Here is a 17,429-nt window from a genome sequence, read left to right as displayed (position 1 = left end):
CAAAGCACAAAAGACAACACTTAACATATTTGCTTAAAGATGACAACCTCATGTTGATTTCATTTGGATGTAACAGTGTCAGGATTACAGATATAAGAATATATTATATCTGTAACGGAGACTGACAAATGTATCCATCAGTGAAACTGTCTGATTCATCTGCTTATACAGCCATTTTACCATCCCAAGGGTGCCATCTAAGTAGTAACTTTAGAAGACTGAAGGTCTAATTTTATTACACCACATTTCAACCTACTAAACAATATTATTTCTAAAATAGATCATTTTTATTGGAAGTCTCCCTGATGAAAAATCCAGTAGACACCAGAGAATTTATGAACTGTATGGGTCCTTTGAACTCAATATACTGCCCATTTTAAGCAACTTTCTTTACACACAATCAAAACCTAAACTCAAATAATTGAAATTGAATTAAAAACACAGATAATAATGGTGCCTGTTTTAATATTACATCATAGTCTATAGTTATTTGAATGTCTGCTGATTGGCAGTCCATCACGTTTTAGAGTGCTTCTTGTTACAGTTCTGTATCTATAAAAGTTTGTCCAATAGAAAACCTATGATTAATTATTTTTCTTCAATATACTTTGATCAGCTACACAACCTAATTTTTGGTTGAGGTTTTCATTGGGCACTCCAAAAGTCACATGGAAATGACTGAAAGCCAAACACGTTCCTCGCAATATTGTGCTCAGCTGCAGAAACGGAAAACCAAACTGAAGGGTGCAGATCTGCAAGATCGCCTGTCAGCACAGTTTTATGCACCAGCCTCTTTTTTAATCAGATGAAACAATTAGGCCGTGGTCAGACTCCCTCTAGTTTCAAATGCATTACACTGAACTGTCTGATGGCACAAGTATCCCCCCACCATCCCAACACCACCAAATGACTCTGCATATAATGCTCCCTACATTAACTGCTTTGTCTAGAGGAACTCGAAACTGCTTGTTGCTATCTGCTGCCACCAAGAACTGCACTGTAATTCACTAGATTGAAGTTGTTTTGTAAAATGGAGTTAACTGCTGTACGTGGAATTTCAGCACAGCAGATGGTTACCAATCATTATTTTCAATTTGTTTAGTTTCAAGCATTGGGCTGTTTGGGAGGAGCAGTAAGCAGGACAGGAATGGAGAGAGCAGCAAGGTTAGATGCACCGGCTTGCAATGCAAGTCATGCTAGATGGCAGAGCATTAAAAGGAGGGGAAAAAAGTCTCTGCTCAGAACGGCAGTAAAGCTAAACAAAAAAAAAATTAAACAACAGGAATGTATAAAACCAGTTTTTATATACAATAATAGACCAAAAAAATGAAGGACACAACAATTGAAAAGGGGCCAATCTATCATTCTCTGTTCAAGAGTCACCTTACATTTTAAATATTGGAAATGGACTTGAAAGTTTCCAAAGGTAAATTGTCTCTATCCACAATTTGCCATCATTCAAATTTGAATCATGCTCTACTATAAGTTGTTCAGTTGTTGAACTGGGAATGGAAAAGGAACCATTTATGGACAAGTGCACATGAGCAGAAATTAAGCTGTAAATATCTGGGCTGGGCCATTATTGTAGTCAAGAAACATCTGGGGCTGAAGCTGAGGCCTGGCCCCACTCCTTTTGTGTTCATGTAATTGCTTGGATGATTTATAACTTAGTGTCTATTAAAATGATTTAAAGAGAGATTTGGAGCCTGAATTTTAAAATCAAGGTGGCTTTGCTCATGCTTTCATTTTTTCAGGAGTGAAAAAAAAAAATCCTTTGCTGTTCTTCTCCCCTGTCCTATGTTTAAGGGGTGCAATGTTGTACCACAAGGACAAAATTCACATTTCTCTAAATTCAGACAAAAGACATGACACATACACTTCCAGTAACCAAAGTCAGTGACCTGTCATTTAGCTTACGTTGGACTCGCTTGGTGCTTTAATATTCCCCATGAAAATTGACTTTGAACTATTTTCCCAATAAAACTTTCTTTTTTTGTTTTAAATCCCATAAACTGTATCAATACATTCACATCGTATTCCTTTGTTCCTGCTATTTTGAACCATCCAAGACTCGATTAGCTCTGCCTGCCACCACAATGCCACAGGTGATGTGGGCAGAGCCTCTCCATCAGGCATCCCAGTGGTACCCAGGCACTGTGTCCCTCATGGGGACATTTGTGGCTCTAGGACTTGCTTGCTTCTCCCCACTAACTTCAATACTGCCTGATTTTGTTTTGGCTTTTAGAACAAGCTGTAAAAGCCACGGATTTGACAGGGTGGAAGAGAGAAAGGCTGAGGATATTTGGGTTTGGAGAACAAAAGTAAGAGATATACTTGGATGATACCAATCCTCTACTAGCAGTTATCAAAAAAAGAATGCTCCCTCTCAGGCAGAACAGCAGGGCCAGTGTCTGACTGTAAACAACTATGTCATCAAAAAATTTGGGTATTTAAGACTGAACAGATACCCTAACTCTATTTCCAGCCTATTTCCATGACAGTGGAAGCTTATCCTAAGAGTATACCTAACCCTGCAGAGATCAGGTTTGTAAAGGAGTTGACCAGGACACCCTCCAAGTGTTACACCTCCTTTTTTCGTTGAGGTTTCAGTATGTTGGGCAGTTTTACTGCAGAGCTCCACCCACAGCGTGGAATGAAGAACCAAGTTTGCAAACCTGGGAGTGTGCCAAGGCTGAAGTGACACACTAGTGACTGTCTCAGCCCCCTGGGAAAAAGTGGATTAGATGAATCACAAAACAATGTCACAGTTATTTCTCCACTAAGTTAACTGTCTCTTGGTCACAGGTGATGAAGACATAAAAGTTTGACATAGCACTTCCACAGATCTATCTTGGAAATTTTTACCCTGCATCTCCCTAAACTGCCATTAGTCTCAGACTAACAAAAACTCCTTGACATTTTAAAGCAATGAAAAACTTTGGAAATGGGATTGCTTCAATATGGCAACTTACTACCTAAATTTTCCAAACTGATCACAGGAAGTTGTCAAACTTCCCCAATAAAATCTAGTCTAGTATCACCCATAAAGCAGATACTATACACTTCATAAACCAAACAACTCTTATTTTAATTATTTTTGAAGAAAAGGTTAGGAAATGGGAACTGAGCATAGCAAGGTGACCTACAAAATAAACATGACCACAACCTTCCTCCATTTTTATGTTGCACAGAAACGTAGAAACCCAACAACGATGTAAAGCTTTATTGCTCATCACTAAATACATAGCTCAAATGCTGCATTTATGTAATTTCTCAAGCAGAAATTGCCCATCTTATACCACTACTAAGAAAAGTTGTCTACGTGGTTAATGACACGCAGCAACAAATTTTTCTTCATTATGCATTTCTCCCTAAACATAAAGTCTTAGAACAAAACTAAACTACAGATTGGGCAATGTCTTTATTCCTGGCATCAAATCCAGGAATACTTGCTTTTCTTTTGTTCTACATGAGGACATCTAAAGAAAATTCAAAGCATACCATCAGATTAATTTGAATTATTGAAAACCTGATTGCTAATAGTGATATACTAAAGTAGAGAATCACAGTGAACTGGAGAACAAGTATGAGTCCACATAAAGATCAACATTAGTAACATTAATCTATAGGAGAATAAAAAGCTGTAATATGGCATCTCACAAAAGAAAAGGCTTGAGCAATTGAACCTATGCAACTGGAGTAGAATTAACAGGGTTTAATCCCATGTGGATTATTTATTATCCAGATTTTAGTACATAAGGAATTTCAGTACCTAATTGTGGAATTCTCAATTGCTCCGCACTGGCTTCTGTAGTCTTTACTACAGCAAAGAGCAATGTATACCTAAAGAAATGTTTGTACCAGGTGAAGAAATATCTGCAAGTCAGCAATATAATGGATTTGAGTCTACTTTAATAAAGATCACCATTGGGGGGGGGGGGGGGGGGGGGGGGAATAAAGAAAATACAGAAACATTTCCAAGATTAAAGAAGGAAAAAGAAAAGGAAATCACTTACTACAGCAAAACTCCAGGAAAATGAGGAATACAGAGATGATTTTTTTTTTTTAATGCAACACAAGTGGAATTCTCTTTGTAGGTACCGGCATTAAAACTTTGTGCAGATGATTGTGTGGGTGAGGGTCTGGCAGAGCAGATTACTGCTGTGCCCTCTAGAGGCTGGATGTCTGGCCAAGGAACGCTTCAGCAGCTCCTAAAATACAATGGAAGCTACCAGAACTAGATCTGTAAGTACAGCCTCTTGGTCTTACCCTGCCATTGTGAAATTCCTGTATTTGAAATGCAGTAAACAGAAAAATAGCGAGCTTATAAAACACAGAAAACTGCTATTCTGCATGGTTTTACTGACAACTCTACCATATTTTATGTGCTCTCATACACTGTAAGCATTAATACAGCAAACCAAACCTCTAAAGGATTTCTGTCAAGTATAAATACATGCATAAACAGAAGATATAATTGAAAAAGTCTTTGCTTAACGAGCTCATGGGTGCTTTGGCACAGTGCATAAAATGTAGATTTAAAATTTTGAGATGATACAGCAATTCCCATAGTTGAACTTTGGAATCAACATGAGAAAATAAAATCTATTCAACATCAATTCAGTAAGTTACTCTTACTATAACACAGAGACACACCCCACAAATAACAACAATGATTTTTTTTTCACCAGAGTACTCATGAAGTGTGGATATTTTTAAAGGCAAAAACATCTCAGGGTAAAACTAAAACTAGGGTCAAATTTTGCATTGGCAGTAAGTAAAAAGCTCTAATATACCTAGTCAATCATACACTAGTTGAAACACAGTCCACAGAACACTTAATAGCACAGCCCAACAAACATATCACCAAGTGGAATTTGGTGCAAAAATGCAAATGGATAGATTTTTTTCATTAAATCATACATTATTTTTTATCCTTATTATGTTACTACTGAGCAAGTAAGTCTTATTACAACTCACTAGGAAACTTTCTTGCCTGAAATCCAGCTTTGAACTACCACACCATTTCACAAACCATACACTAGTAAGTTATTTTACAACACAACAGCAATCCCTTCTGAAAATAGTAATCCTATAAGAAACATGCACATACAAGGTTTCATTTCCTTCAGTGCCTTCTTACCACATAATGAACATATAAATAGCTATACAGTCAGTTTTTTGTTTAAAAATTTCGAAAATATCCCAATTTGATACCGGGGTTTTTTTCTGTTTGATATAGTAAAAAAGAAACACCAGAAGAAAAATATTTATTTTCTCCTCTAAAAGCATAGTTAAATGATAAATTAATACCTTTCATGAAATCTTCATTATTCTAACTACACAATACCTATTTATACTTAATTTTCTTGTAGAAATTACATTATACAATGTGGCATATAATCAGTTCTGAGTGGGGGTAGGAGAGAACCAGTCGTTAACTACAACTAAAATGACCAGTTTTCCAGTGCAGTTGTCTTCTAATTAAATTAAGTGTGAGGCATGGTCATTGAGATGTGCTATAATGACTTGCTTCAAAGTTTTTTCCCCTTTCACTTTTTTCCCCCCTTTGCTTATTAGAATACCTTACACCTTTCAAAACTAGAACAGCATAGTGGGGTGGGGGGGAAGAGAAAAAATGCTTTTGGCAGATGCCATGCCAAGACACGTATTACTCACCATCCTTCCACCCACAGTCAGGAACACAGCTCATCTATTTCTCAGCTCCTTCCACTAACTCAAACACTCAGTATTACACCTCAATTGCTATTTCACAAAGACAAGCCTCTTAATGACAAAGTAGGCTGCCATTTTATTAGCAGCAAAATAAAAACAGCTGTAGTGCTCAAAGCTGCATCAAGCTACAGTGATGCCTGCATTTACTCTCAGCTGTTAGGGATTACACCCAAAACCAGTTCTGTTCCAGAATAGCTTCCAGCTGAGCATCTGACAATGCCAGAGTACCCAGGAGATGAAATCCAGAGAGCCTGGCACCCCAGGAGCATGTTAAGGGGGCACAAGTTTCTCCTCACTTTATGGTTAATATTTTCTATAAGATTTGACTTTTTTCCCCTTTTCTGAGAAGAAATAACTTGTTGTATCAGGGGTGCTTATCTTTACAATAAACTACTACAGGTCACCTGGTAGAGGACACAACAGATATTAAAGTGATTATAGCCTTGCTCTTAGTCAGAAGATAGAATTACCTGTGTGTTGGTAGTGATGTCAGTAAAACCATGCAGAATGGCAGTTTTCTGTGTTTTAGAAGCTCACTATTCTTCTGTTTACTGCATTTCAAATACAAAAGATTTTCGCAGTGGCAGGGTAAGACCAAGAGGCTGGGAATGAAGAGGGGGTGCTGGGGGATGTGGGTAGGCAGAGAGAAGAAGGCATAGAATGGCTTTGAAAAGCCAGGAAGGAGAGATTCTATTTCTCTGCGATGAGTTTGTATCAGCCAGGCTTAAATAATGGTATTGCAAATTAAGGCCCAGGGGAATTTGGAGCATACAAGTAAGCTTTTGTTCTCCAAACCCCAAAAGGTATGTGGGAGATTTGGGGGTTTGTTTCCATTTAAATGGCATATGTATTTCTAAAGAGTAAGTTAAACTTTTTTGCTCTTTTTATTGTACAGCCTTGCTGATTCAGTACCTGTTAGGAAAGATAGTATTCCCAACCAATGCAGCAAGAACTCTTTCAAGTAACAATTATCTGTTACTGTACTTATCACTTTCATTTACTTGCCTTCAGAACTTCTGAACAAGGAAGAAAGCAACAAATCTAATGTAATAAACCTCACAGGGAGTGGGGGAGGAGGATGGGAGGTGGGGGAAGCAACAGATCGAAAGAAGAGTGTGGGTAAAAGTCATTTGAAGGAATGCAAGCTTTCCAGTGTAAACACAGAAGCTCATTAGTATGTTGTGATTTTAAAACATATTCTGTTATCAGAAAGCAAAATAGAAATCCGTACTAAAAAAAAAACAAAAAACCATCTTCTGAAGTCTTTAAAGCAGGTGGACAAAAACGTAGGCACACACAGTCAATAAACCTCCACTGCCCCCACCCCACACACATGACACATGAACAGATACAAAATTGGGTTAGTTTTCTGTAAATAGGCTTAGCTCCTGTAAATATACCTCAGGATTTTAGGTGTACTTTTTCATACTGTAAGGTTTCTATATGAAACCAGTTTAATCTAAGTGCTTCTGATTATTATTAGAAACTCATTATTTGAGGACATCTATCTTTACAGTAACTATGCACCATTAAGGAGCACAATGCCCATAATTGTTTAAAAAAGCCATGAGAGGGAGGGGGAAGGGAGAAGGATCAGGAGGAGGGAGAAGATAACTAAGGAAGATTTTGCAATTAGAACAGCATCATCTATTCTGCATTTTGTTTCTTGGAATATCTACAGAGTAACAAACAGTATAAAGTTTCCTCTGAGCAAAATCATAAATGAATCATTCCTTATACCTTTATTAATGTATGTATTTTTGTCCTGATGAATTTAAAATGTTTTTACAACCACCAAGAAAAATTAAAAACTCTGTTTCTTCTATCATATCATACAGCATTAATACCTCAAGAGGGAGACTGGAACATTTAAGAAGTACAAATAAAGCTAATGCCTACCATTTTCTGGGGAAATTCCTTATAACACCTAGCTTCTGAAATTTGCTGCACACCTGCATACCCAAAGTCAACAGAAATTGCAGGGACTCAGTGCCAAGCACCCAAAAATGGAAAGTTGAATTACACTTTTTGAGATGCAATACTATTTGTGATGTTATCTCAGCCACTCAGACCCTTCAAGCTCAAACTGCAGCTGTTGTAATGCTCTGAAACAGAGAGGAACAGCCACTTTAGCCAAAAAGGACTTGCCTGTCATGAATGAAAGTAGTGAATTCTACAATTTCTAAGCAGATGACACCCTGGGGAAGTGGGAGTGGGGTGGTGTTTGCTAATACATCTTTCCTTGATTAATGCTGAAAATTATTACTCCAAATAAATACTAGTGTCAATTTGTTATTCTGTACCGTATGGATAACATACTATAACTGAATTATAACTGAACATTTCTAACTAGTGAAAACTTTAAAAATGTCATGCATTAAGGCACTGTTTATTCAGTCTCTATAAGCACACTATGAGATATTTTACCTACAGCTCACAGTGAGATATATTTTACCTACATCTAACTTTAAAAAACAAAGGCTTCTGATATTTATTGAACCACGTTCAACAAATATGTTCTCTGCATATTAAGGTGTGCCTTTGATACGACTGCCACACTGACAAATGCTAGGGGCTGAATAATGACAAGTGCCTCATATCCCTCGTTACGTTGGGTTTACTGGCATTAATCTGAATAACATTGCTTGATACAATGACCATGGTTACCCATCACAGTTCATGTTACCACTAAAGTTTTTTAAAGTGAAAGTGGAAAAATAAATCAGTTTTGTAGGATAAAGAATGCCTACACAGGACAGAAGTATGAAATACAATGAATGAAAGCCAAAGAACAAAATGAAAATCAATTATTAAAAAAGGTTAATTGCAGCATGAACAGTTTCCAAAATATACCTATTACTGCTTTTATTGAAGGCAAAGAGCAAGAAATAAAAATTATTAGAAATTCTATGAACACATGAAAAATTATTATCTTTAAAATTAAATATCTGCTTATTTATTGTATGCTCAATACAGTACCAGTATAGTTATGAAGTTAATCTAAAGCCTTATGATATAAAGACCTAACATCAGTAAACACAAAACCTCTTAATTTTCGAAATCAAATATTCATTTATTTGAAGAGTTAATAAATTTATAGTCTTCTTCCATATTAAAAATAACAGAATGTTTATGGTTTAAATTGATGATGTTTAAACCCAACAGTTCTCTGACTGAATGGAGACAGTTTGCAAATTATCACAGGTGACTTTAAGTCTATATTTTTAAAAAAAACAGACTATTTTAATTTCTCTACTTTCATAATGCAGATAACCTATCTATTATGCTTAAAGATCTTCAGCAAACTCCATATGTATATTAAAACAACTTCATTGAATGCAAAAAAAATTTATAAAAAAATGTTGTCCAAACTGAGTTTTCATATAGCCACATTGCACTGTTATTTTAGAGCTGCAAGAGGAAACAGAATTGTATCCACATACTAAGAGTGTATTTCTACAATACTGTATCTAGTCATGTGGTCCACAAATGCCAACAACAAGGGACTGAAAATAGGATCAATTCTTTTCTTTCTCAGAAACAATCTTGTAAGCATCTGAGTTCCCAAAGACATAAAAGAATAGTTACTTTTCTGAGATCTTTTGATATTGCTCTTCATGGTGGAGCTATCCACAAGTGATGGGAAAGATCTCTTTTGAAAATAAATGGTGCTCCTTCAAATGTGTTCAGAAACATCTTTGCTGTTCCTTTCTCTGTTTCTCAAGTTTAACTTGAAAAGGATGCTTGATTTTTTAAAATTTGGTTTAGGTATCACAATGGGATACCTAATATCAGTCGGTGCTTGCAAACCTTATTCTTCCAGCATAGAACCTAGCTGTTTCTTTCTCTGTGTCAACACAGGAGGCTGAAGTAATCAGACAGGTCTAAAGAACACAGAGGATGTTAACCTGCACTTTCTCAGAATCTGTGATGAGTAGGCTCATACTTTCAACATGACCACACTGAGCCATAAGGCATATAAATAGCTACTTTCACCTAAAAGCACAGCTATCACAGCAGTTTGTACAGTAGGGCTATCAGTTCATAATATTTTAAATGTCAATATCGATACTATAGTCATGGATTGATAATTTCTGCATATCATTTTATCATTCCCATCCACCCTCTGCTGTCATTCAGCAATATAAAGTAATTTTTGGCTCTTCCCCTCACTAGCAGACAAGCACACAGAATCAGTTGTACTGTCTAGGAATATCTTTGCAACACTACAGTTTTAAGTTTTATTAAGTGATAATTCAAGCTCACTATATAAATGCTTTTTAATTAATGACTTGCTTGTATGCTAGAATGGAGGAGACAAGAAGGAAAAAACATCTCAAATGAAAATACAGATGTTATTGCTAACATATTAAAAGTCAAACAGCTGTTATTCTAAATCAGGCAAAAAAACCCCAAAACATCTTAAATGAAAACATGAAGATACATTCCTGCCACAAACCCCCTGAACCACCAGGTTCAGTCCTTTCTCCCATCTCCTCTCAATATTCATTTACAAATTCCCTTCAGATTAGTAAGAGTTACGCAAACATGCCTTCATGTGTCCCTTAAGCATTTTATCACACTGAAGAAGAGAAACAAAAAGTTCAATTGTGACCTGTATCAGAAAATCATTCATTCAGATCCTGCTTAATTAGATGTGAGACCGCTATCTTAGTTCATGAAGTTTGACCACAGTATGGTCTTGCTGCTAAAGTATTAATGCATGTAAGGTACATATTACTCAAACAAAGTTATCATCACCAATCTATAACCAGCGTGACACATGCATACATTCTAAACTATCACACAAAATAAACTGTGGCATACATCTTCATACATTGAGCAATTCATCTATAGAAGGTGAGCCACACACTTCAACAAAGAGTACAGATTAAAAGTAGAATAGAAAAGGGTTAAAAATGGATTACAGAAAGTCCGGGTAATACATGATTTCAAGGAACCTGGAACAAAAACGTACTTACATCACCAAAATTTGTAATCATATCAAAATGATCTCAGCATTTTGTCCACATACCTTTCAGCGTATTTGAAATTTAACTAACAATATGCTAGCAGTAGCTACACTATAAAAGAACTGAGAAAAGAGTTTCTCAGTTGCAGTTAAATAATGACTGGCAATTGCTATTTCAGTATTTCATGGCATATCAGACTACACACTTAATAGACTATTATAGAAAAAAAAATTTAAAAATTAGCCAATGGCACGAAAGTCATCTGTAGCTGCATTATTTTTAATTACAGCCAAGATACATGAAACTTTTTCCCCTCTGCACAAAGATGGTTTAAAGAACAAAGTCTTAGTCCATTATTCAAATAACATATGGCTGTTCTTTCTATTGTACAAATACAATAGCTTTTGTAGTAAGGAGTGTTGCTTATATGATTAAAGAGATAGTTGAGTGTTATGATATGTTTGACAGGTACCGTTCCACACACTATCGGAACAGACACACAATACTGTTATTAACATTCTGTGTGTGCCGATACCTCATAGCAACAGAGCTCGGCAAAACGAAAGCAGAGACTCCACATTTTCATCACTGCAGACATCTCCGCATGCCCTCAATCAGTGGTGCTTTCTGCAGATTACACATTTTTGTATTCATCCCATTCTCAAACTGACCTGTCAAAGCCCGATCTCTCCCCAGTTTCTCAAGATTTTGGTAACCAAGACTGACCAGCTATCTTTCTTTCCATTTTCATTTACTTGTGAGACAGCGGGGCCAACCCCAACAGGTATTTAGAAGCAACAGTAGTGAAGTCCACTTGTGCTTAGTAGATTGCTGCAAATACAAATTATCTTCCAAGAAACATAATATATATGTATATATATATGCATTCTATTTAACATGCCAGTTGAGGGGGTGGCAGGTAAAAATATTAAAGATCTGAAAGACTTAGGTTTCCTTTGACCTCCATTACACCTCCAGTGTAGAATTCCCTGCTCCTTGAAGGGAAAGACTGTATTTGTTGAACCTACAGTAACATCTGGCAAGTGGTTGTCTCTGTTTCTCTCTATTAGCTACCATCCTTTAAAGGAATACTCTTTCATCAGTTTCATTAAGGGAGATCTATATGCTGTTTTGATTGAGAGATTTCTGTTTTGTCTTTTTTTTTTCTTTTGTTTATTTAAGAAAAAATAAAAAACCAAACGATCTTAAGGAATTTTCTTTATATTCTCATTTCTCACACACTCTATAAAAATATCATTGACATAGGGTGAAAAGGTCGCATACCTCACCGAAATGGAGCCAAGTACTCCCGTAAGGTTTTTCACCTGGAAAATATTCCAGTAACTAATTCTATGTATTGGATTTTTTTAATTATTATTTTAGCAACAACAAAAAAAAATAACCAAAAAAAAAACCCCACTCTGGGCCTTTTCCCAGCTGAGAGTTCCCTGAAGTCATCTTTCCCATAAGGAAGATAAGTTTTCACTTAGAGGATAGCATCTCTAGCAGCAAGATTTTAATACTCTGCAACAATATCAGGGATACGCAATCCTGAATTTACGGCTCTTCAAATTGCTTTTATAGCTATACTATTCATTTCGGATCAGATGCTTATCTAAAATTCCATACATCCATAATATCTAATTTAAAACAGCTTCCAATGAGTCAAAGAACAGTACTGGGAAAAAAAAAAAAAAAAGACAAGCCACCACAACCAAAACAAACAAACAAAAAAGCCACTGTGGTCCAGATTCTGGGAACTGTAAATTATTTTATCTTTTTAAAGCTAAATATGTTTTACACCAGTTAAGGATTGGGACCAATAGGCACAATTCCACTTCAAACTTCATTTTTTTTCACCTCCATAGTACTGCTTCTCATATGCTCTAACACATGAGAATTTCTAATTAGCTCATTCCAAATTATTTTTACAGTTATTTTTATGTCTTATCAATAACTGAGGAGGAAAAAAAGTGCTGATTTATCAATTAATCAAGCTTTATGGACATACGATATTCCTCAATACTTTAGAAATGTCTGCAGAACAATTTCCTCCAATCATAAGATCAATGAATCAATGTAAAACCCCAGTAATTAAATTTATCAACTCGGTATCAATACATCCAGCACTTTATGAAAGTATTGTGTGAAGTTTTTTCTGTTAACGGATATATTGATTGAGGGCAAAGAGCCAAATATTTCTATTACTAGATCTGGGGATGCAAGATCAAAACTCAGTCTGTCATAAACAACATACAAGTGTTTCATATAGACAGATCTCATGCTGATTTTGTACCTTTAAGCCCACTCCTAATAAGCAGATAAGCCTATTAATTGATGATTAGGACTACAGAAAGATCAGTCATCATATTCAATGCTTCATGTATGCATTCATTGAATAAACTTATTGACAGGAATCATACAGAATAATTCTCCTCTAGGAATTGTATTTTAAAAAGAAATGAGCAACAAAAAACAGCAGATTCCAAACCTTGTTCATGCAGCATAAAATAGCCTTATTAAATTTTGAAACTAAAGCTTTGTATTTGAAAGTGATTCTCTCACCATTGTATAAAGCAGTTATTAATAGAGAGGTGAAAAATAAAGCCCAAAGATGACACATCTAATAGAAGCCGTAATAGAAATAAAACCATGAAAAGAAAAACACCATCCAAGTATTTTGCAGATCAATTTTTAAAGGGTTAGTATACAAACTATTCTGGAATATATTTTTAGTTGCTATCCCTTACTACATACACATAAGCAAGTAGGGCACAAAAGTTCATCAAGTACCATTTTGCAATTATAAGAAATAAAAGTAGTAGGGCTTTTTATTTCAAGAAAATAAACCACAAAAAGTGTTTGGCTATGCTTAACTATAAAAAGCTTAAAGAACAGCTAATGACATAAGACTAGTCATTTTTTCCCATGAACTGTATGATGCAAATATCAATAACAATACAATCTTAATATTTCTAAAATGCTGCTACAATAAGCAAACTGTACTTTCACAATGTTGCAATAAATAAAAACAATTCGAGCTAATGGTGAAGGTATCTTAATATGACAGGGGCAAATAACAACAAAACCTCCAAACCCACCAGATTCACGTAGGAGTCACATCCTGTTACAAACATCAAACAACAATGAGCCTTTACTATCATGCTATGATTCCTTCATTTCAAACATGATTAATTAGCAACTATAACACTCACCAAAACTCCCACCACGCTGCTGTTTGCTGCCTATTTTCAAATGGGTATCTATCAAGTATTCACAAGCAGTGTTAGTCTCATTTACGACACTGAAGAAAAGAAGCCAAAGCATCCTGCTTTAAGGAAGATTTCACTCATACCCTAGCCAAAAAAATTAAAAGCACAGAAAAGAAAACAGAAACCCAACAACCAAACACCAAACCCTTGTTTCAAAGGGATTCCTTTATAATCCAAACACAAACTTTATGCAAAATGAAAAACTTTTTAGTGAAGTTGCTAAACAATTTAGATGGTTGAAAATAGAGAAAGATAAAACATCAGTTTTAGACTTGGTTTTGGTCTTTTTTTTTTTACTTGAAATCTCAACTTTACATTCAATTTGAAATACACTGCTCCTGTTGAGAATGAAAGCATGGCTCATGTGCTAAAAGTGGATTAAAAAAGAAAATCAGAAGGGGAAGAGACACTTAGCAGTACTCTTAATATGTTTTAAGCTGTGCTAAAAAATACCTTCAAATGTACCTTACTTGCTATAAACATTACTTTGGCAGTAAAAGAAACTTGGCTTCACAGGGATGAGAGGTGGAAACTGAGATTACAAATAGAAGAAGACAAAACAAGACTGAGAGGAGAGGAAAAAAATTGCCTTCTCAAGCAGAACTCTATAAATACCATCAGAAAGACAACAAAAAAAGGTTCCATTTGGAAGCAACAGATGTATTCCTAAGCAAGAAAATATCCCCGACGAAATAATGCAGAGAGTCATACAGACAGGATCTTTAGAAGCCTGAAAAGAAATTGCCTGTGTGGCAAAGCTAAAGTTTCCATGTGAAAATAAAAACAAGGTAGAAGATCCTCTACCTCCTTAGTTTACCAGCTCTTATATCAGAGATACTTGATGATTTTGTCACGCCCAGAGCAGAGCAATTTTTAAGTGCAAATCAGTCCAAGTCTCTCCAGCTTTCTCAATTTTATAAATTTGGCATCGAAAACATCAAAGCAGCTTCCACTTCGGACCTAACTTTTAGAGGATCAATGTGACAAGTCACTGCTTGATAGATGTTTCTCTTGATAAACGACTTGTTCAAAAGAGACATTGTAGCTTTCATTTCCTGACCACAACACACTTTTAATTTGCAACAGCAGAGCTGCTCGAGTGTGACTAGTTCCCACTTCCCAGTCTTTCAGGACTGTGGCACTGTCAGGCCACATGCACGGGCAAAACAAAAACTCAGAAAGAGATGAATTTGCAGAAAGAATTTTAGCAAAACTTTTCCTCAAATAGGAACCTGATTATATTTGATTTCTCCTAACAGTGGGCTCCTAAACACCCCCTCCCAATCACCCTCAATCCTTAACATTTTAAGGGAAGCAAGGAAAGAGAGAACTCATATTGAAAATATATACTTAAGCACCATAGAAGATACATATAGCTGCCTAATAGTATCATGTTTATTATACATACATATATGACTGCTACTATAATTATTATTATTATCTGGGAATTGCATTTAACAGTCCAAACCGTCCACACCATCCAATTTCAGCTCTCAGCATACTGTCCGATTCCCGATTTAAAATTTATAAATGTAATATCCTCCTCATCACAAGCAGCAGTCCAATCTGCTCTGAATATATATTACAGCTTTAACATCACAGAGGGAAATCTCCCATCTGGCAATCACATTTGCTCCAACAGCTCTAGGAAAAAAAAAAAAAAAAAAAAAAAAAAAAAAAAAAAAAAAAAAAAAAAAGCTCCGCTCTCGCTTGCTTGCTCTTCTCCTTAAAACATTTCTCAGAGCAAATTATGTGCATCTAAAATAAACAGTTGCCTTATTGATCATTCCAAAGTCAACAAGTTCTAAATGCAAAATGCAATCAGATCATTTCCATCATATATCACCTGGGATACATTTAGCAATACAGTCACCTACAACACCAAAATAGGAGTGTACATTGTGCAACTGTCTCTCAATTTCTTTCTTGCATTCAGATATGTTATTACGAGAGATCATCAGCCACACACGGCAGACCTCCCCTTTATCCCAAACACACACACACACACGCACACTCTCTCTCTCTCTCCTAGGGTCTCTCTCCATCCTTATTCGTTACTATCACACACAATTAAAAGTGAACATACCCTCTTTTTGGTTGCACAAAACAGACTAATAGTCACTTTTGTTGTTACTTCCTTAGCCTCAACTGCATACCTAGAGGTGCATGTACCGCACCACAAGGAGGTCTATTGAAATTCCCCATGCTCCATTTTATCTGACTTTTTTGGAGGAAGGGGCAGCATGGGGGTCTGGAGAGTGACCATTAAAATAGAGCCAGTTTCAGCACCTGATTCTTTCATTCTGTTAAGCACTGAGAGCAGAGCAGTGTGAACCAGACACTTGTAAACTGAGCATAAAATACTCCTTATTAAATCGTATTAAGCATTCGGCCACAACAGTAATTTTGTTTGTTTACATGCAAAACATTCCCTCACCCCACATCAGTTAGAATCTCTAGCAGCTGATTACACTGAAAGTAAGAGAGGGAAAAGCAGCTGGAGTTTAAATAACTACTAAAAAAATATTCATTTGCAAAAGAAAAAGATGCATTTTAGGCATGTATGTACGAGCACATAGATGTGTAGGTGTATATATTCACTGCTACACGTTTTTGCCCTCTCCACTCGCCGAGTTTTACTAATTTACATACCATTGGAGTTCAGTGGTGTGTGTAGTGCACTGCTGGTAACATGCAACTTCAGGTTTTACCACTGAGATCAATACAATGGACAAAACTAATGCCATAATCGAAGCACAAACGATAAACAAATGATAGCAAGAGAAAAATGCTTATATATACACAAGAAAATATACTACTAAACATTAGGTATTTATTACAAAATATTTGCATGCAGAGTCCTCGGTGCGTTATCATGCTATTTAAATTTGTCTTTGCTATTTAGATGCAAAGGAAGTAGATCCCAAAACGGACATACCATAAACACTGGTGCTACTGATCATTTCTTGCTGGCAGCACAAAAAGCTGAATTGGATTTTTCACAAGCAGGAATTCCAAAGGTTGCTTTTCATTAAAGCCACTTTTCCTCTCAGCTATCAAATGTCACTGCCTTGAAACGTGGGCCCTTTCGTCAGGTATTCATTTAACCTACATGCATATAATTAAGTGGGAAAGCAACATCAACAAAAAGGGGATCTCAGATCACAAGAGAAGAAAGAAAGGGGGAAAAAAAGCACATGACCAGGAATGCAAGTCCATGTCAATTTCACTCACTCCCATTGAAACTAACAAGAGCTCCAGGGAGGATAGTAATAGGATCAGTGGATTGTATATACCATTAAATTATACATCTTTCTCTCCCTCCTGAGCCAACAATACGCCCACCACGCTGTACCCCCTCCAAGATGATGTGCTTACATTTTACTGCAACAGCTCCTCTGACATATTCGTGCCCCCACCCCCCCACCCCAGCCAAGACACAGCAATT

General features: G+C 36.1%; 1 protein-coding gene across 5 annotated transcripts in view; it reads right to left on the bottom strand.

Moving 5' to 3' along the window:
* Positions 1-17,429, bottom strand: part of FIGN (fidgetin, microtubule severing factor) — a 116,866-nt gene that overhangs the window by 86,487 nt on the left and 12,950 nt on the right. For 2 of the 5 annotated variants that reach the window (XM_071435028.1, XM_071435026.1), the window contains exon 2: positions 16,920-17,089. The exons of the other annotated variants lie outside the window; for them this stretch is intronic. Coding sequence is in view for 1 of the 2 variants with exons in the window: in XM_071435026.1 (XP_071291127.1) it covers positions 16,920-16,944 (25 nt within the window). In the remaining variant the exon portion in view is untranslated. The remainder of the gene's footprint in view (positions 1-16,919; positions 17,090-17,429) is intronic. 5 annotated transcript variants of the gene reach the window in all.

Source organism: Agelaius tricolor, unplaced genomic scaffold (genome assembly GCF_023055355.1).
Source record: "Agelaius tricolor isolate 1412-34295 unplaced genomic scaffold, bAgeTri1.0.p SCAF_10, whole genome shotgun sequence".
In the NCBI taxonomy this organism is placed as follows: domain Eukaryota; kingdom Metazoa; phylum Chordata; class Aves; order Passeriformes; family Icteridae; genus Agelaius; species Agelaius tricolor.
The sequence above is the reverse complement of the archived record's forward strand: the minus strand, read 5'-3'. Positions and strand labels throughout refer to the sequence as shown.